The 16,705-nt window shown below is 41.0% G+C and overlaps 1 protein-coding gene across 1 annotated transcript in view; it reads right to left on the bottom strand.

Annotated features, from left to right (window-relative positions):
• IGFBPL1 (insulin like growth factor binding protein like 1) overlaps nt 1-16,390 on the bottom strand; it is a 40,811-nt gene extending 24,421 nt beyond the window's left edge. Inside the window, exon 1 of the mRNA XM_075280350.1 lies at nt 15,769-16,390. Within this exon, the coding sequence (XP_075136451.1) occupies nt 15,769-16,207 (439 nt within the window). The 5' untranslated portion in view covers nt 16,208-16,390. The remainder of the gene's footprint in view (nt 1-15,768) is intronic.
• Nucleotides 16,391-16,705: the final 315 nt, after the last annotated feature.

Below are 16,705 nucleotides of genomic sequence, written 5' to 3'. Positions count from 1 at the left end.
GGCAAGGCGCGCAACGAATGGGCTGCGGTAGCAAACACAGCGCCAGTGACAAGTATGTATTTTATTTTTTTTGTTGCCCCAACCCCTTTAAAGTTTATCCAATTCCTGCAAAACCCCATTAAGAATAATGTACAGGGGCCACACAATGGCTCAGTGGTTAGCACTGCAGCCTAGCAGCGCTGGGATCCTGGTGTTCAAATCCCACCAAGGGCAAAAATCCATCTGCAAGGAGTTTGTATGTTCTCCGCGTGTTTGCATGGATTTCTATCCTATATTCCAAAAACTGACATACTGATAGGGAAAAATCTACATTGTGAGCTCTATGTGGGCTGACAATCTACAGTACATAAAAAAAGAATAATGTACAATACAGCACACAATATAATGTCCCATTTTGGCCTTAATACAGTATAATGTCCTATATTGGCCCCTCTACACAGTATAGTATCTGATAGTGGCATATATGAATTTTAGTGGTTTGCCACTCACGAGCTATTATTATGCTCTAGGGTCATTTCAGAACACAGAGTATAATAAAGAATAGATCCAAGTGATATGATCAAACACAACAAACAATTGGACCTCAGGGGTCACGTTGGCATCATGACACAAAATGATGCTGGTGTAATCCAGCCTTACCAGTGCCAAAGAGAACAGGGAGCTGCACCGGAGTCCTGGGAGGTGAGGAAGATAGATTGTTGTGTTTAACCATCTCCCTTGGGCCTCCGCTTATTATATTCTAGGCTATGAAAAGACCTCAGAGTAGAATAATAGCAGTGTCATTTTGAATGTGTTTGCTTCAAATGAAACCCTGGGCACCCAACAAATACTGTCACTGTCGCCCCCTGAGGGATTCAGCAATCTGCTGCCTGAGGCAAGATACTATTCCTGCCCTATAGCAGATGTGGCCCTGACAACAACATCACCACTGTTAAACTATAAAGCATTCACCAACCCAAAGGGTGAACAACACAAGTAAACCAAATAGCACGGCTAGTACTAGTCTATTCAACCAAGTGGCAAAGCTGTTCAGACTGGAATATACTATACCTGGCCATTATACATGTTAGGTATTTCATAATATTGGCTTAAAGTATACAAATATCTATATTTTTTATTAATAGTATCAGAATATATTCACTGGGGTATTTGTACGTAAGGAAAGGAGGCATTACGCATTCATTTGTAACTGTGTAGATCCCATTACTCTTGGGTGTATTCTTCCTTCAATGTCACTCATTTTAGTACAAACCTTGAGAAAAATGAACATACGGGATGTTTCAATGCTCTGCCACATTTTAATGATCTCCAATTACTTGTGGCTTCTCCTCACACTTTGATAATTGGAATTCAACTAGCATTTCATAAAGCTAATTTCTTGTTCATCTAATCGTCAGTAGTGCAGAGGTTTAATTACAAGGAAACAGTCAGGGGTCACCCATTTTCTTGGCAGGAAAGCCTCACTCATTGTTCTCTCACTAGGCTAGTGAAACTAAGCTCTGCTTAATAAGATCTGTTCAATATCAGAATAGCAGCAGAAACCTTTTTCTGTTTCTTATTAATAGCCTTCCAGTTACAAGTGAATATATAGAATAGGGAGAAAGTGAAAATTATTGATATTGGGTTTCCCAGCCACTCTTTTTTTTTTTAATAGAAACTTACATTTAAATGAAGTGAATGGCGAAATTTAAAAAAAAAAAAATCTAAAATATAGATTTTTCAGCATATTGTTTAGATTTCAGATAAATTGCACGTACGATTATGTAAAACCTTGCAAAGTCTGAACTGCAATCACATTTCAGCCCATTCTGCTAGAATGCTAGATTTGTGTTTGGAGTTATTTATTGGTATCAATTGTCTGGGAATATTTATTGTACAATTCATTTGTAGGTTTTGGCTTCCTGGGTAATTTAAGCAATTATATTATATTATATTATATTATATTATATTATGAGACTGGATATCCTTTTTGCTGGTAATTAGGCTTGAAGTAGAGCTTTTATTGAGTTTATTTGATTAATTGAACATTACAAGAAGTATGATAATTTTTATCAGAATCGTGAAAATTATGTTAGCTGGTCCCAGAGCCTGGTGTATTCTATGCAGGGTTTCTCGTCCCAATGCAAGCTACAATCGACAGTTTCTTCACTGTAGTGTATAGCTGGGTGGTATATCCAATTTTTTCCAACTGTTATGTGCTTATGTAACATACCACTGCAAAATGGCAGACGGAGCATGCGCAGTCAGCTGTGCCCGAACCTGAACTAACAGAGCCGACTGGACGTATTTGGGGTTTCAACCGCGTATAGCGTAGGGTTGGATGCTTATGCAAGAAAGAAGATCAGGAGGAGATGGGGAAAGGGGGGCATTAAGAGAATGAACTAAGGTGGCAGTGAGAGGCGATGATGCGGGTGTGCTTGGAGCACAGGGGGAACGCACCATTTTTTTTTTACCGTACACAAAGTCGCACATGCAGGACTTTGTGTCCGGTTGAAAAAAAACGGTTTTGCTGTGGAGAGGCACAAGATTCTCACAGGCGGACACTTTGCAAACCCATTCAAGTGAATGGATATGAAAATTGACTGCTGGGTTTCTGTCTCTTGTCCAGTTTCTCGGGCAGAACAGAAACACGCAAAGTGGAGACCGGGTGCTGGTGTGAAACTGCACTTTTTGGTTGGGGGCTGTAAAGTACTGTGTCAAAGTACAGACAATCAGAACCAGAACTTTTGGACTATTAGATGTGAGAATAAAATCATTTTACTGTAATTACTATTAAAACATTGTACCATTAGTTATACATAGATAAACTATTTCCACACATTTCCGTTGTATTCATGTAATTATCTGCAACAAAATAATTAAAAAAACCTGCTAAAAGGACAAACAGAACGAGACCCAGGTGCAAAGTGTAACCAGTGTATTTGCAAATTGTTGTGCTGGGCACTGTCAGGTTGAATTACACTTCAAAGACACAGGCACTTGCTATTCAGCAGTGGATCAGCTTTGAATAATAGATCTCAATGAAGCACAGGCCACAGACCAGACCAAAGCTTTTCCTAATCCCGACTGATCTATGTGAGCTTTAGGAATAAAATGACTATGAAAGCCCTTGGTGCGGATGGCAAGAAATAAATATTCAAGAGGAGTAATGCAATACGAAGGCACAAGCTTTGTCTATTAACAGCCAGGATCAGTAGCAGTGAACCTCTCAGAGGAGAATATTACAAGAGGCCCCATTCCCTGTGTGCAGGGGGTTAATCAAATCATACATCCTGTCAGGCGGCAGAACAAGATGAACCTGCCAAATATGTATGCAGAGGACACAAAATTAAATACTTCAATAGCACATTTAGCGTTCCATTCTTCAATTATTTTATATTGGAATGGTTTCCGTAGGATTTCTTATGGCACATTAATCATATATGCTTTTGTAATCTCTACACTAATTTAGACTCAAGAATTTCCTAGGCAAGCACATTCCTTATATTGCTAAATAACTAGTAATATGCCGGAAGGGTTATTATAAAGATTCCACCCCACCATCATATGATAGGACTTCACAATGTGCTTTATATCATTGGAAATAAATACGATGATATCTAGCTACATAATAAAATGAAACTAAAAAGGACAGTTCTTATCAACTTGGACATGGCTGGATATGAGGCCTCTATGACGGTGAGGATACAATTGCATAAAGAGTGATTGCTTTTAACCTTTTGGCATTAACTAAAGTCTTGTGGGCCCAGATGCAAATCTTTGAGTGAGGGCCCCCTTCCACTTCTCTACAGTATATTCTTATTAGTGCTGCAGCAGTATTCCAGAAACTTGAAAGGCATAATATAGGGAAATACGATGAGTGAGCAGCACAGTGCCTGGCATGTAAACAATACTGGGAGCTGTGTTCTCATCTTAATGATAGGCCCTCAATTTTTAGGCTGCATTCACACTGAGTAACGCTGGCGTTTTTTGTGCTTATTTTTGCACATAGCGCCGCGTTAGCGCCGCGTATGTGCAAAAATAAGCACAAGAAACGCCAGCGTTACTCAGTGTGAATGCAGCCTTAAAAGGATTATCCCAGTTCCTTTGTATTGATGATCTATCCTCAGGATGGGTCATCAATAAGAGATCATTGGGGGTCCAAACACCCAGGACCCTGCTGATTAGTTATTTAAAGGGACCATGATGCTTGTGTGAGCACCATGACTCCTTTACTGTTTACCTTGCATGCTGTTTTATAGCAAATAATTATAGCCTGTTGCACGGCCACTATAAACTGATGATGTGTGATGCAAACAGTGAAGGGGTCATGGCTCGTACAGGTGCCTCAGACATTTCAACCAGATGATCAACAGGTGACCCAGGTGTATTTGAGGATAGATAATCTATTACAGACAACCTGAATAACCCTTTAGAGGGGGCTGTCCCCACCCCAACTTCATGACAGCAGTCAGGGAAAGCCTAATTTCCTAACCGCTGTCTCCTATGTAAGCATAATACGCCTCAGGCACCAGAGATAGGCACTGTACATGTTGGATTTTTTTAAGGTCTTGGCACAATTACAGAGTGCACCATTATCACACTATAAAAAATAATTTATCTTATATAGGATTCTCTACTTGTTAGTGTATACATGACATTATCTGAATAAGGAGTACTAGTTGTCTACATCCCGTATATCCAGATGTGCCCCATAGCTCAGAAACTTATTTACAAAGTATGTCCAATATGTTTATGTAAACCGTTCATAGCTTACACTGTTACATCACATGTAGACACAAAAATCTATTGCATAAATACAGGAATATTACCATCCATTAAGATGAAACATCATAAACACTATTTTTCTCTCAATGGGCTCAATTGGTGTAGAAGCCCTGGTATGGTTTTTCCTATGTATCACAGAGTATATGCTGGGCAAATATTACAGCAGCAGCGGATCAGAACTAGGTACAGTATTCAAGGATAACTGTCATTATAGATGCCTGGTCAGTATTTGAGGGCTACAATTTCTTAAGAATTTCTTAAGTTTCTTAAGTGTTATGATTGAATATAAAGAGCAAATATCAGTAAAAGCAGAATCTGGATGCTAATGCAGAGCAGTAGAACAAGCATTTAAATCCAGTACTGCAGTGCAATGATAGGCCCATCCGTCAAAATGCATTCACCAGCGCCAGCCACAATGCTAAAAGGCTTTTGCTGAATTTGGGGGTCCAAGTTATCACCACCAGAAACAGTACAGGAAATAAATGCTCCCCTAACTGAAGTCTAAACCAGAACCCACAATTAACTTACAGGACAGAACTGAAACGTGCGAATACATGTCCAGGCAAATGGTCAATATCAGGAGATGTTGCCAGATGCAGAGTCGAGATAAAATGGACATCCAATACAAAGGCAAAGTTCTGTTGCAAATAGGTATGTCATAGGCAGACTCAGCAGACAAATGAATAACCAGAAACAAGCAGAGATTCAGAATAAGGCAAATCCAATTGTTCTGTGGTTCTGTGTGTATATATTATATATATATATATATATATATATATATATATATATATATATATATATATATATATATATATATATAAAAAAAAAAATTTTTAACGACAGAACCTCTAGTCTGCAGAATACTGCAGCGAGGTCCACAGGCCCAGTGGGCGGCTGTATGTCTGAACTCAATGTGAACAGGGTGCAACAAACACTGGCCAAGGTGCAGCGTGGTACTCACTGTGAACAGAGTGCAACAAACACGGCCAGTGGTGCGGTACTCAATGTGAACAGGGTGCAACTAAACCCTGCCAATTAAGCTCACTGGCCAGGTGCACCAGTACTGCTTAAACAAACAAGGCTGCCAAGGGTTAACTCACCCCAGTCAGCAAACACACATGCTCCTGCAACAACTAGGAGTCACCATGGAAGTTTGCATGCTCCTGCAACAGCTAGGAGTTCTCCTGCAACAGCTAGGAGTTCTCCTGCAACAGCTAGGAGTTCTCCTGCAACAGCTAGGAGTTACCAAGTAAGTTTGACAGACTAAATAAGGCTATCTCAGAGACCAAACCTGCTGCAGCTCCACAGGCTGGAACAGTCTCTACTGCTCGTAGCCCTGGTGCAGAGTTGACAGTTCAGGGTTTACAGGTCCTAACTAACAGCACCCAGAATGAAGCAGAGGAACCCCACACAGAGGCCCTAGTCAGTGGCGTAACTAGGAATGGCGGGGCCCCGTGGCGAACCTTTGACATGTTTCCCCCCCCCCCAGCTGACATCGAAAACCCTGACCAACGCCGAAAACCCTGCACGACCCCACCCCCCGCATTCCTACGCACACTATTACGCTCCATAGTGGCCCCTGCACACATTATTATACCCCATAGTGGCCCCTGCACACATTATTATACCCCATAGTGGCCCCTGCACACAGTATTATACCCCATAGTGGCCCCTGCACACAGTATTATACCCCATAGTGGCCCCTGCACACATTATTATACCCCATAGTGGCCCCTGCACACATTATTATACCCCATAGTGGCCCCTGCACACAGTATTATACCCCATAGTGGCCCCTGCACACAGTATTATACCCCATAGTGGCCCCTGCACACAGTATTATACCCCATAGTGGCCCCTGCACACATTATTATACCCCATAGTGGCCCCTGCACACATTATTATACCCCATAGTGGCCCCTGCACACATTATTATACCCCATAGTGGCCCCTGCACACATTATTATACCCCATAGTGGCCCCTGCACACATTATTATACCCCATAGTGGCCCCTGCACACAGTATTATACCCCATAGTGGCCCCTGCACACAGTATTATACCCCATAGTGGCCCCTGCACACATTATTATACCCCATAGTGGCCCCTGCACACATTATTATACCCCATAGTGGCCCCTGCACACAGTATTATGTCCCTTAGTGGCCCCTGCACACAGTATTATACCCCATAGTGGCCCCTGCACACAGTATTATACCCCATAGTGGCCCCTGCACACATTATTATACCCCATAGTGGCCCCTGCACACATTATTATACCCCATAGTGGCCCCTGCACACATTATTATACCCCATAGTGGCCCCTGCACACATTATTATACCCCATAGTGGCCCCTGCACACATTATTATACCCCATAGTGGCCCCTGCACACACTATTATGCACCATAGTGGCCCCTGCACACAGTATTATCCCCCATAGTGGCCCTACACACAGTATTATCCCCCATTGTGGCCCCTTCACCCACTATTATGCCCCGTTGTGGACACCCATTAACAATTATTATACTCTGGGGTCTTTTCAGACCCCAGAGTATAATAATCGGAGACCCGGGGGCAGAACAACATTAAAAAAAAAACAAAACACTGTAACTTACCTGTCTCCCCGCTGGCGTCGCGACGCATAAGGACACAGGCCCCGATCATGTGACGTCTGAGATGTCACACAAGTAGGCCGAAGCCTGCGCGGAGCCTGGAGAGGTAGGTAACACAGTTTTTTATGTTCAGTTACCTCTCCTGCACTTCCGATCATTATACTCGGGGGTCCGAAAAGACCCCCGAGTATAATAGTGCTTGTGGGGCCCGCAGTGTCACTTACCGATCCCGGCCCCTGCCAGGATCGGTAAGTATATAGGGCCCGTTAGCGGCTGGAGTAACTCCAGCCGGTAACGGCCTATTAAAAAAAAAAAAAAAAGCAGCGGTAGCGGCTGCCACCGGGCCCCTAATGTCCCGGGCCCTGTGGCAGCTGCTACTGCTGCTACCACGGTAGTTACGCCACTGGGCCTAGTCTGGCAACCTGCCTGAATATTGCAGCCTATCCCTGAAACTACTGTCATTAACAACTTCCGTGGACTTTCAGTCAAAATTACAATCAAAGTGTGAGCACCCGGCAGGCGTCAGCTCAGACTATTTAAAGGGAACACCCCGCCCAATAGTGGCGGTGGTCATGACCTCACCGCTCATGCTCAGTAGGGGAGAAATGACACTTAGCTTATGAGCGGCTCCAAAAGTCTGAGCATGCTCAGTAAGGTGAAAGCTGGACTTACACTGACCCGCAGGTGGCGCTGTGCGCCGGGAGAGCAACCTGCAGGACCCACTCCTAACACCAATACACTTGATCTAAGAGCCAAACTAGAGAATGAAATAAGCCCCTGTTTCAGGAGGGCGGGAATTAAATATGACCCTCTGCTACTAATTGGATAAACCCAGTGAAATTCTGAAACTACAGAAGCGTCTCAGGTTGACACGGTAACCTTAAAGCAATAGCAGCTGAATTGAGAATCCTGACAGTTAGCAATAAAGCCCCTATTAAAATAGCACCATACAGATTTCCCAGCTCCTAACAGACATGATGTTCAGTTGCACAAGTCTGCCACATGTGAACATTACCATATCATGCAAATCCCAAGATACTCGCTTAAATTAGAAGTGATGTTCTAGAGAAGATTGACATCACCTGCAAATAAACTAAAAATAGGATATATACAATGTAAAAATAAAAGATAAAAAAAAGTAAAAGATCCTTATCTCACTATTACGATGACAGGGTAAAGAATATTGTGCCAGCTCATTTTCTCTGTCAACATCCATATAACAGATGGTTAGCTGGCCCAGTGGGCAATCTGACTGACAGGTAAAAATTCATAATACAGAATGTTACTGACAGGTGAATCCCACTAATTACAGTTTTCTTGAGCTGTGTTCACATGTACCATTTGTACAGCAAAAGTGGTGTCTGTAAACACAGTGTGAGCTAAAATGAAATACCGCAGAACTACAGTACAAATATGGAGTTTATTTTTTGTATGATAAATGACAAAAGCAGTTAAGGCTCTATTCAGATCATGTTTTTTAAATCTGTGTGGGGCCGTATCTGCAGCACTAAAGTGCTGGGGGAAGAACCGCTGCGTGAACGCATTGCGGTTCTTTCCGCAGCGCTTTTAAGAGAAAGTTCACAGAGTTTTCCTCTGTGGACTTTCTCTTAACATTATATCTATGGGAAAGCCGCTGGCATTTCCGTAGATATAATTGACATTCTGCAATTTACAAAGCCGCAACGACTTTGCAAATCGCTGCGTGTCTGCGCTGCAATCTTTTCCGCAAAGTGGGTATGGGATTTGCATGAATCCCATCCAGTTTGCAAGCACTGTACAACACCGCAATTTTTCCTGCAGCGTCTCCGCTGTGGGCAAATCGCGGCGTTTCCGGCCCATGGGGCCCCGGCCTAAAGAATACAATGGATGCAATCTTATGGTCCTCCGTTTACATAGACATCAATGTTAAAAAAAAAACAAAACATATCCGTTTCTGTCCATTTTTTTGGAAGGACACAAAAGTATGGTATGCTATGTTTGTGTCCTTCAAAAAAACAGATTTTTTTTTATTTATTTATTTTTTTTAACATTTATGTCTTTGTAAAAAGATGACCATCAGTTTCCCCCATTCTTTTTGCACCCGTTGTTTTGCATCCCTTAAACAGATGTAAAACAAAGATGTTAAAACCGTGATCTGAATAGAACCCTAGACTGTTTACAGAATGTGTCCTCTGCAAGACGATCTTTGCTGATAGCACTGGAAGCAGGGAACGTAAACACTGCGATTTGCCCGTAGTGGAAACGCTGCGGGAAAAATTGTGGCGTTTTACATTGCAAGCAAAGGGGACGGGATTCATACGAATTCCATCCCCACTTTGCGGACCACACCAGAGAACATTCTTCCAAAACGTTTTTGGCTTTCTCAGTTGAGTTTTGACAAACTCCAGCCTGGCTTTTTTATGTCTCTGGGTAAGAAGTGGGGTCTTCCTGGGTATCTTACCATACAGTCCCTTTTCATTCAGACGCTGACGGATAGTACGGGTTGACACTGTTGTACCCTCGGACTGCAGGGCAGCTTGAACTTGTTTGGATGTTAGTCGAGGTTCTTTATCCACCATCCGCACAATCTTGCATTGAAATCTCTCGTCAATTTTTCTTTTGCGTCCACATCTAGGGAGATTAGCCAAAGTGCCATAGGCTTTAAACTTCTTGATGACACTGCGCACGGTAGACACAAGAACATTCAGGTCTTTGGAGATGGACTTGTAGCCTTGAGCTTGCTCATGCTTCCTCACAATTTTGCTTCTCAAGTCCTCAGACAGTTCTTTGGTCTTCTTTCTTTTTTCCATACTCAATGTGGTACACACAAGGACACAGGACAGAGGTTGAGTCAACTTTAATCCATTTCAGCTGGCTGCAAGTGTGATTTAGTTATTGTCACCACCTGTTAGGTGCCTCAGATAAGTAACAGGTGCTGTTAATTACACAAATTAGAGAAGCATCACATGATTTTTCAAACAGTGCCAATACTTTTGTCCACCCCCTTTTTTATGTTTGGTGTTGAATTATATCCAATTTGGCTTTTTGACAATTCTTTTTGTGGTTTTCCATTGAAGACAAATTAAATGAAGATAATAATACCAAAGAATTTGTGATTGTAATCATTTTCTGGAAGAAAATGAGTATTATCTGACAGAATTGCAGGGGTGCCAATACTTTTGGCCAACACTGTATATATAATCACTCACCACTGCATTGACTACACTGCGTTCCAAATTATTATGGAAATTATATTTTCCTCTAATCTTCCTAAATGGTTGATGCAAATGACAGTCAGCATACTGTTCAAATCTTTAACTGTTACAATGTGAATCAAATTTTATTGGACAAACCACCCAAAAAAAAAAAAAAATCTTTCCACAAATTAAAAAAAAAACAAAATCCACATTTTAAAATTATTATGCACAACAGAGTTTCTAAACATTTTATAAGTTGTAAAGAACTGAAAATAGTCAGCATTTGCAGCATTAAGTGGTCAGATTTACTGAAATCAAAAGCTAATTAAATCAAAAATATTTTAACAGGCCAAGTTACAAGTTAACATAGGAGCCCTTCTTTGATATCACCTTCATAATTCTTGCATCCTTTAAACTGGCAAGTTTTTGGATAGTTTTTACTTGAATTTCTTTGCAGGATGTCAAAATACCCTCCCAGAGCTGCTGTTTTAATGTGAACTGCCTCCTATCGTCATAGATATTTGGTTGAGGATACTCCAAAGGTTCTTAATGGAGCTGAGGTCAGGGAAGGTTGGTGGCCACACCATGAGTTTCTCTCCTTTTATGCCCATAATAGCCAATGATTCAGTAGTATTCTTTTCTGCATGAAAGTGGTCAGTCACAAACTCTATTTACTTTGCAGAGGTCATTTTCACACCTTCAAAGACCCTATGATTCTGCCCCAAAATATGACTCTGTCACCTCCTTGCTGACATCACAGCCTTGTTGGGACATAGTGGCCATCCACTACTCCATTCATCTGGACCATCCAGCGTTGCATGGCCCTCATCAGTAAATAATATGGTTTCAAAATTAGTCATGTGTGTCTTGGCTGGTATTTTATCAGCTTCTCTCAAATCGATGAATTTGGCAGAAACCTTCCTCATGATGCCTTTATCTGCACAAACCCATCTGTGCTATGAATCAGCCACACATCTCTTCACAGTACAATGATCACGCTTAAGTTTTTGTGAAATATCTAATGATTTCAATTTCATACCTTGCCTAAAGCATTGCACTATTTGTATAATATTTTGGAATATGGTGTGAAGGACCAACAAGGTCTCTTGGAATGGGAGATCTACCGCATACCCACACCTATCCTCCTGTATGCTATAATGAGAGTTGTGCCTTGGCTACATAACTTACACAGGTGAGCATTTTACCTGCAATATTCCTCCAGCTTTACCATCTCAAAGCCATAGCACAAAAAGTAGCTCTCTTTTTACTTCTTATTGTTTTTACAAATTATCGTATGTACAGGAGAGAAGAGGAAACACATGAAGGAAAGACGAAGAAATCTTAAATATCCTCATATTGATTTAAAAGAAATCAAAGCTTAGAAATGCCATTATACCAAACAGATTTACCCGACAAATTCATTTTGCTTTTCTGGCACTTTTAAACCCAAAATGGCATAAAAATTAGGCACTCAAAGTCATGTCTGACAACAGACTAGTAGCAAGTGCACTATTAAATCTCTTCTCTTGGGAAGTCGAGTCATTTATAGACAATCAATCAAATGGGAGTGCCAGGGGAGAAGATCATTGTTTCTGCAGACATTAATAAGTTGGCAGATGGCACGTTACATAACCCCATGTTCACTGTGTTTTGACCACAGCTCCCTAGGGGTGCTTGCAAAATTAGTACACTCATTAAATTAGCATACATAAGCACTTCTTTGTCTCTGACTGCTGATGGTCATCATACTGATAAAAGCTCTAAGCCCTCTATTTTCAGCGTCACTGTTTCACAAAATTGAAACACACTGGTGTGAATGAATGAATGGTGCTATGGCTATATTGTGTTATATTTTATTTTTGGATATAATACTCTAACGCAAGAAAAGCTATAGGATGAGGTTTGTATATATGAAAAATGCCATTTAATAGATTATAGCCCAGTCATAATCTGCTGACAAAGGATCTCGCCTACAATGCAAAGGGTCATTGTGTTGTCAGTGATGACAAAAGCAGCTTCTTCCATTGTGCTCTTCTTGTATTCAGCTTTCATTGTATTGCATACCACTCGCTGGAATCCAGAACTCATGCCATTTGCAAGATGATGTCAAACTGTAGTCTTTGTATCAAGCAGCCATTAGAGAAGGCTCAGAAGAAGATTGACAGAGGAAAGAAAGTGTGACGCAAAATCAAAACTTTATACTCTTCAGCCAGTGAATGCTTAGAATTCACAGCACAAAGAATTTCCGTTTTCTACAAGCATGTCTGTGTCCTATAGAGGGTGTGATGTAGCAATAAGAAAGAGTTAAAGACTAATTACTAAGAATGACACTGTGAATGGGTCTATTCACAATACACGGCAGACTGGCAGACAAATGGCACACATACATTGGAAAAGATGGTTTTACCTCAAATCTTGGGGCAGATTTATTAATAAGCTCTGTATACTTTAATGGTCAGGACCTTGCAATATTGCATCATAAACTGTATATTAACCAGTTATTTGCACAAATAACAGTACAGGTGCTGTATGTCAATCTAGAATTGTTGTAGAGGCAATATTTTTTATTAGCTTAGAAATGATCCATAAAACATTGTGCGTACACCTTTTCATGGTACAAATATGAACATATCGCTCTGTATAGGTTTACGTCCAATGACACAATCTGCAGTGACTGTAGATGTACAAATAGATTACCATTGTTATTTTGCCATTATATAGACGATTACATGTATGTGAGAGTGGAATTTTTCCACTGCAAAGTCGCAACCTCAAATCTAGCAATGAATCCGCTGAAAAATCCTCATGTGTCATGTAGGTTTACCAAAGATTTCATCCCTTCTACATCAATTGAGGTCCACTTTGAAATGTTTACAGAGAGTTATACTGCAGTGAACCAGTCCACAGAAAAAAAATAAAATGGCTGCTTTTTGGGATCGGTATAATGCCTGTGGTTCGAGAGGTTTTCAAACTTTGCATTGCATAGGTTGAAAGCGCAACAGAATCCACAGCAAGAATTGACATACTGTAGGATCCAAGTCTTCATTGCAAAACACTTATAAGTATTACAGTAGCAGTGAATTGGATGGATTTACACAATTCCTATCTACACACTGCAAAGAAAACCCACAGCACAATGTGTAGCCCTGGTGTAAAGGGGGTAAAATTCATGACATAAATTGACATGTTGCATAATTTGAAATCTGAACAATAGATTTTTGTAACATCTCATGTGCAATTCCAAGTAAAACCCAGATCAATTCTGTTTTGTGTGGACTTACCATAAACCCAACATTCGTGATCTCAGATATGGCAAAATATTATATGCAGTCAAATAATTGCAGAAAAATTGCGTAGCTTTTGAAGAAAATTTGTCACGGAGTGGTTTGCTGCAATAATCATTCTCCTCTTCCCAACATGTACAATGGCCATTTTTCAGTTTAGATTAAGGCTAGGGCCCCACGTTGGCATTATTTTGATTGTGGCCGGAAATGCTGTGACAAAAAAACACTGTGTTTTACATTATCAGCAAATCGAATTTACATACTGATAACCTATCCTCAGAATAAGTCATTGTTATGTGATCTGTCATGGTCCGACACCAGATCCTTCTATAGATCATCTGATCTGCCCATCTCAGGGCCGGAAGTTGTCATTGGACGGGCGTCGCGCGCTGCACTGCTCCTATCCAGAGCCAGTGGTTCTGCTAAATTGCAACACCTTTCCTATTACAGTCCTGCCTGTGGATAGGTCATCAGTATGAAAATTTGATTTGGGGCTGGAAACCCTTCAGGCTAAAGCCCCACGTTGCAGAATGCTGCGGAAAAAAAGAGTAGATGAAATCATGCATCATGCCTTTTGCGCAGCATTTTCATGGCATTTTTGCTGAGTTTTTCTCTGTGGATTTTCTTCCCTTATTAAATCTATAGGGAAAAAGGCAGACATGCTACATTTTTCAAAAATGCAGCTTTCCCACAGCGATTTTTTTCTGCAATGTGTGCATGGGATTAGTCAGAATTTCATTCACTTTGCTGTTACTGTAAAATGCTACATTTTTTTGTACTGCATTTCTGCAGGAAAAAAAAATCATTCTGGATTTCCGCAACATGGGGTTTCCCGGTATACAAATGATGGCACCATTGTAAATGTGCCATCTGACCTGTCATTGTGTAACAGCAACTATTACGATGGTTTAGACATTTGTATACAGGATATGAAAATGTCCAGCACTTAAAGCTGCAGACATGGGCCACAAAGGCGGATACTGCACTTTCTCCATCATCTAGAACAATGTTTTCTTTGTCACTCAAACAACTGTGTACATGGCGGTTGCAATGCTCCATACAACTATGCGTTGTCCACGTGCTGCCAAACAAGTTCCATAAAATGCCATACATATTGATATACTGTATTATCTTCTAGAACTAATGAAATCTGAGACAAAGATACAATAGAACCTAAACACTTGTGCTGAGTCCTTAGGCAAAGTAAATAAAAAGCAGTACAGACAACATAGAAACAGAACCATGAAATACATAATCATGTGAATTTACGGAATGCTAGCTTTGCATTATGATTGAGTAGTAAACCAACAATAACCTAACCTATATACACTCTAAATAGTTCTTGACTGACACCAACATTTCTAAAAGAGCTTCTTGACACCATGCCACCCTCTTAGTAGTTCTGGGAACTCGTAGTCTGGTCATTACCGTATACTGACTGCTATTCCTCTTTACAATTCCGCTTTCCACAGTACAACTTAAGCAAAAACTAAAGTTTACCACAAGACCACAACTACACGTATAAAGACCCTAAGCAAATAAACCTATAGCTTAAAAGTTAACTTTTAGTTGTTGTAGATGGTGGGTCAGCATAAAAACTTTGAGGGTGTCCCCATTTGAAATGGATTGTGAACATACGGTATATAAACATAATGTACAAACCTTATAGATGTAATCGTTCTGTGGTTTCGGAACAAAAGCATATGATGTATTATTAAGATTCAGCACATAATGTACTCTCTGAAATAAGTCTTACTTAATCTGTCACAGAGAACTTCCTTACGTCACTTCTATTAGTAGGACTGGATTCACACATGCTGTTTTGGATGTAGTTTTTAGAAAGAAAAAGTATCTCCTCTATACTTTTATCTTTATTATTCACTCCTCAATAAAAAATAGTAATTGTAATAAATTTAGAAAGATCTTACCAAATGTACACTCTCCATCGTGGACCTTGTGCACAGAACCTATGCCTTGGCTTTGTGTCTTCCAGCTGTGCAGACGAAGGGCACAGACACTTGAATGGGTCTTTCCATCAGAGCCACATACAGCGCCATCCTCTTCACACAAACAGAACCCGGTTCCATCAGAAAAAGTGGAAGATCCACTTCCAAAACTGGATCGGCTTACACAGACCATGCCAGGAGCACAACGGGCTCTGGTTTCATCTCGTCCACCACATTCCTCTCCCTCTATGCTGAGGCAAAGGTCGCAGCAGTCACAATCATCTTTGCTGAGCAGCTCAGGAGCTGCACAGGTGACAGCTCTACAGGCATCCCTGACACAAGGGCCACATCCAACTGCACCTACTCTGTGTATCTGGAACAAACACAAAGATACTGGGAGCAAAAACAAGAGGTGCTGCATGTCTCTGGCACGTTACTACTGACTGTGCTCAGTGACTGCCTGTGACTGTTATCCCAAACTAACTGAGTGCTAATGGGCTCTGACAGTAAGACCATGGACAGCTGGGGCTTAGAAGCCACTCCCCTGGATCACTCATGTGCCAAAGAAGTTTGGAAAAGGACAGTTCTTTCTATCATTCATGTACAGATAAACCCAGCAAATTAGATACAGTGATGTTCTAGGAAAGGCTTCTCTGGGTTCTATTTTCTTCCTCGCCTTGTAGCCAAGTTGCTATAATACCACTTTCACTAGAAGCTTCTCGTGAGAAAGAAAGCCCCTTCCAAGCTGACTGGTTTCATTGAATAGCCGCAGAGATAGACAATGGAGCTTATAAAGGATGTGGAGCCACAACAGTACTGCTTAGACGCACAGTTATCAAACAATTAGCCAGTTAAACACTCTTTAATACAAACAGTATAAATCATTCCTATCAAGCATGTACGAAATACACAAACACAA

This window comes from Leptodactylus fuscus, chromosome 1, assembly GCF_031893055.1.
Source record: "Leptodactylus fuscus isolate aLepFus1 chromosome 1, aLepFus1.hap2, whole genome shotgun sequence".
Lineage (NCBI taxonomy): Eukaryota > Metazoa > Chordata > Amphibia > Anura > Leptodactylidae > Leptodactylus > Leptodactylus fuscus.
This window is presented reverse-complemented; position numbering and strand designations above follow the sequence as displayed.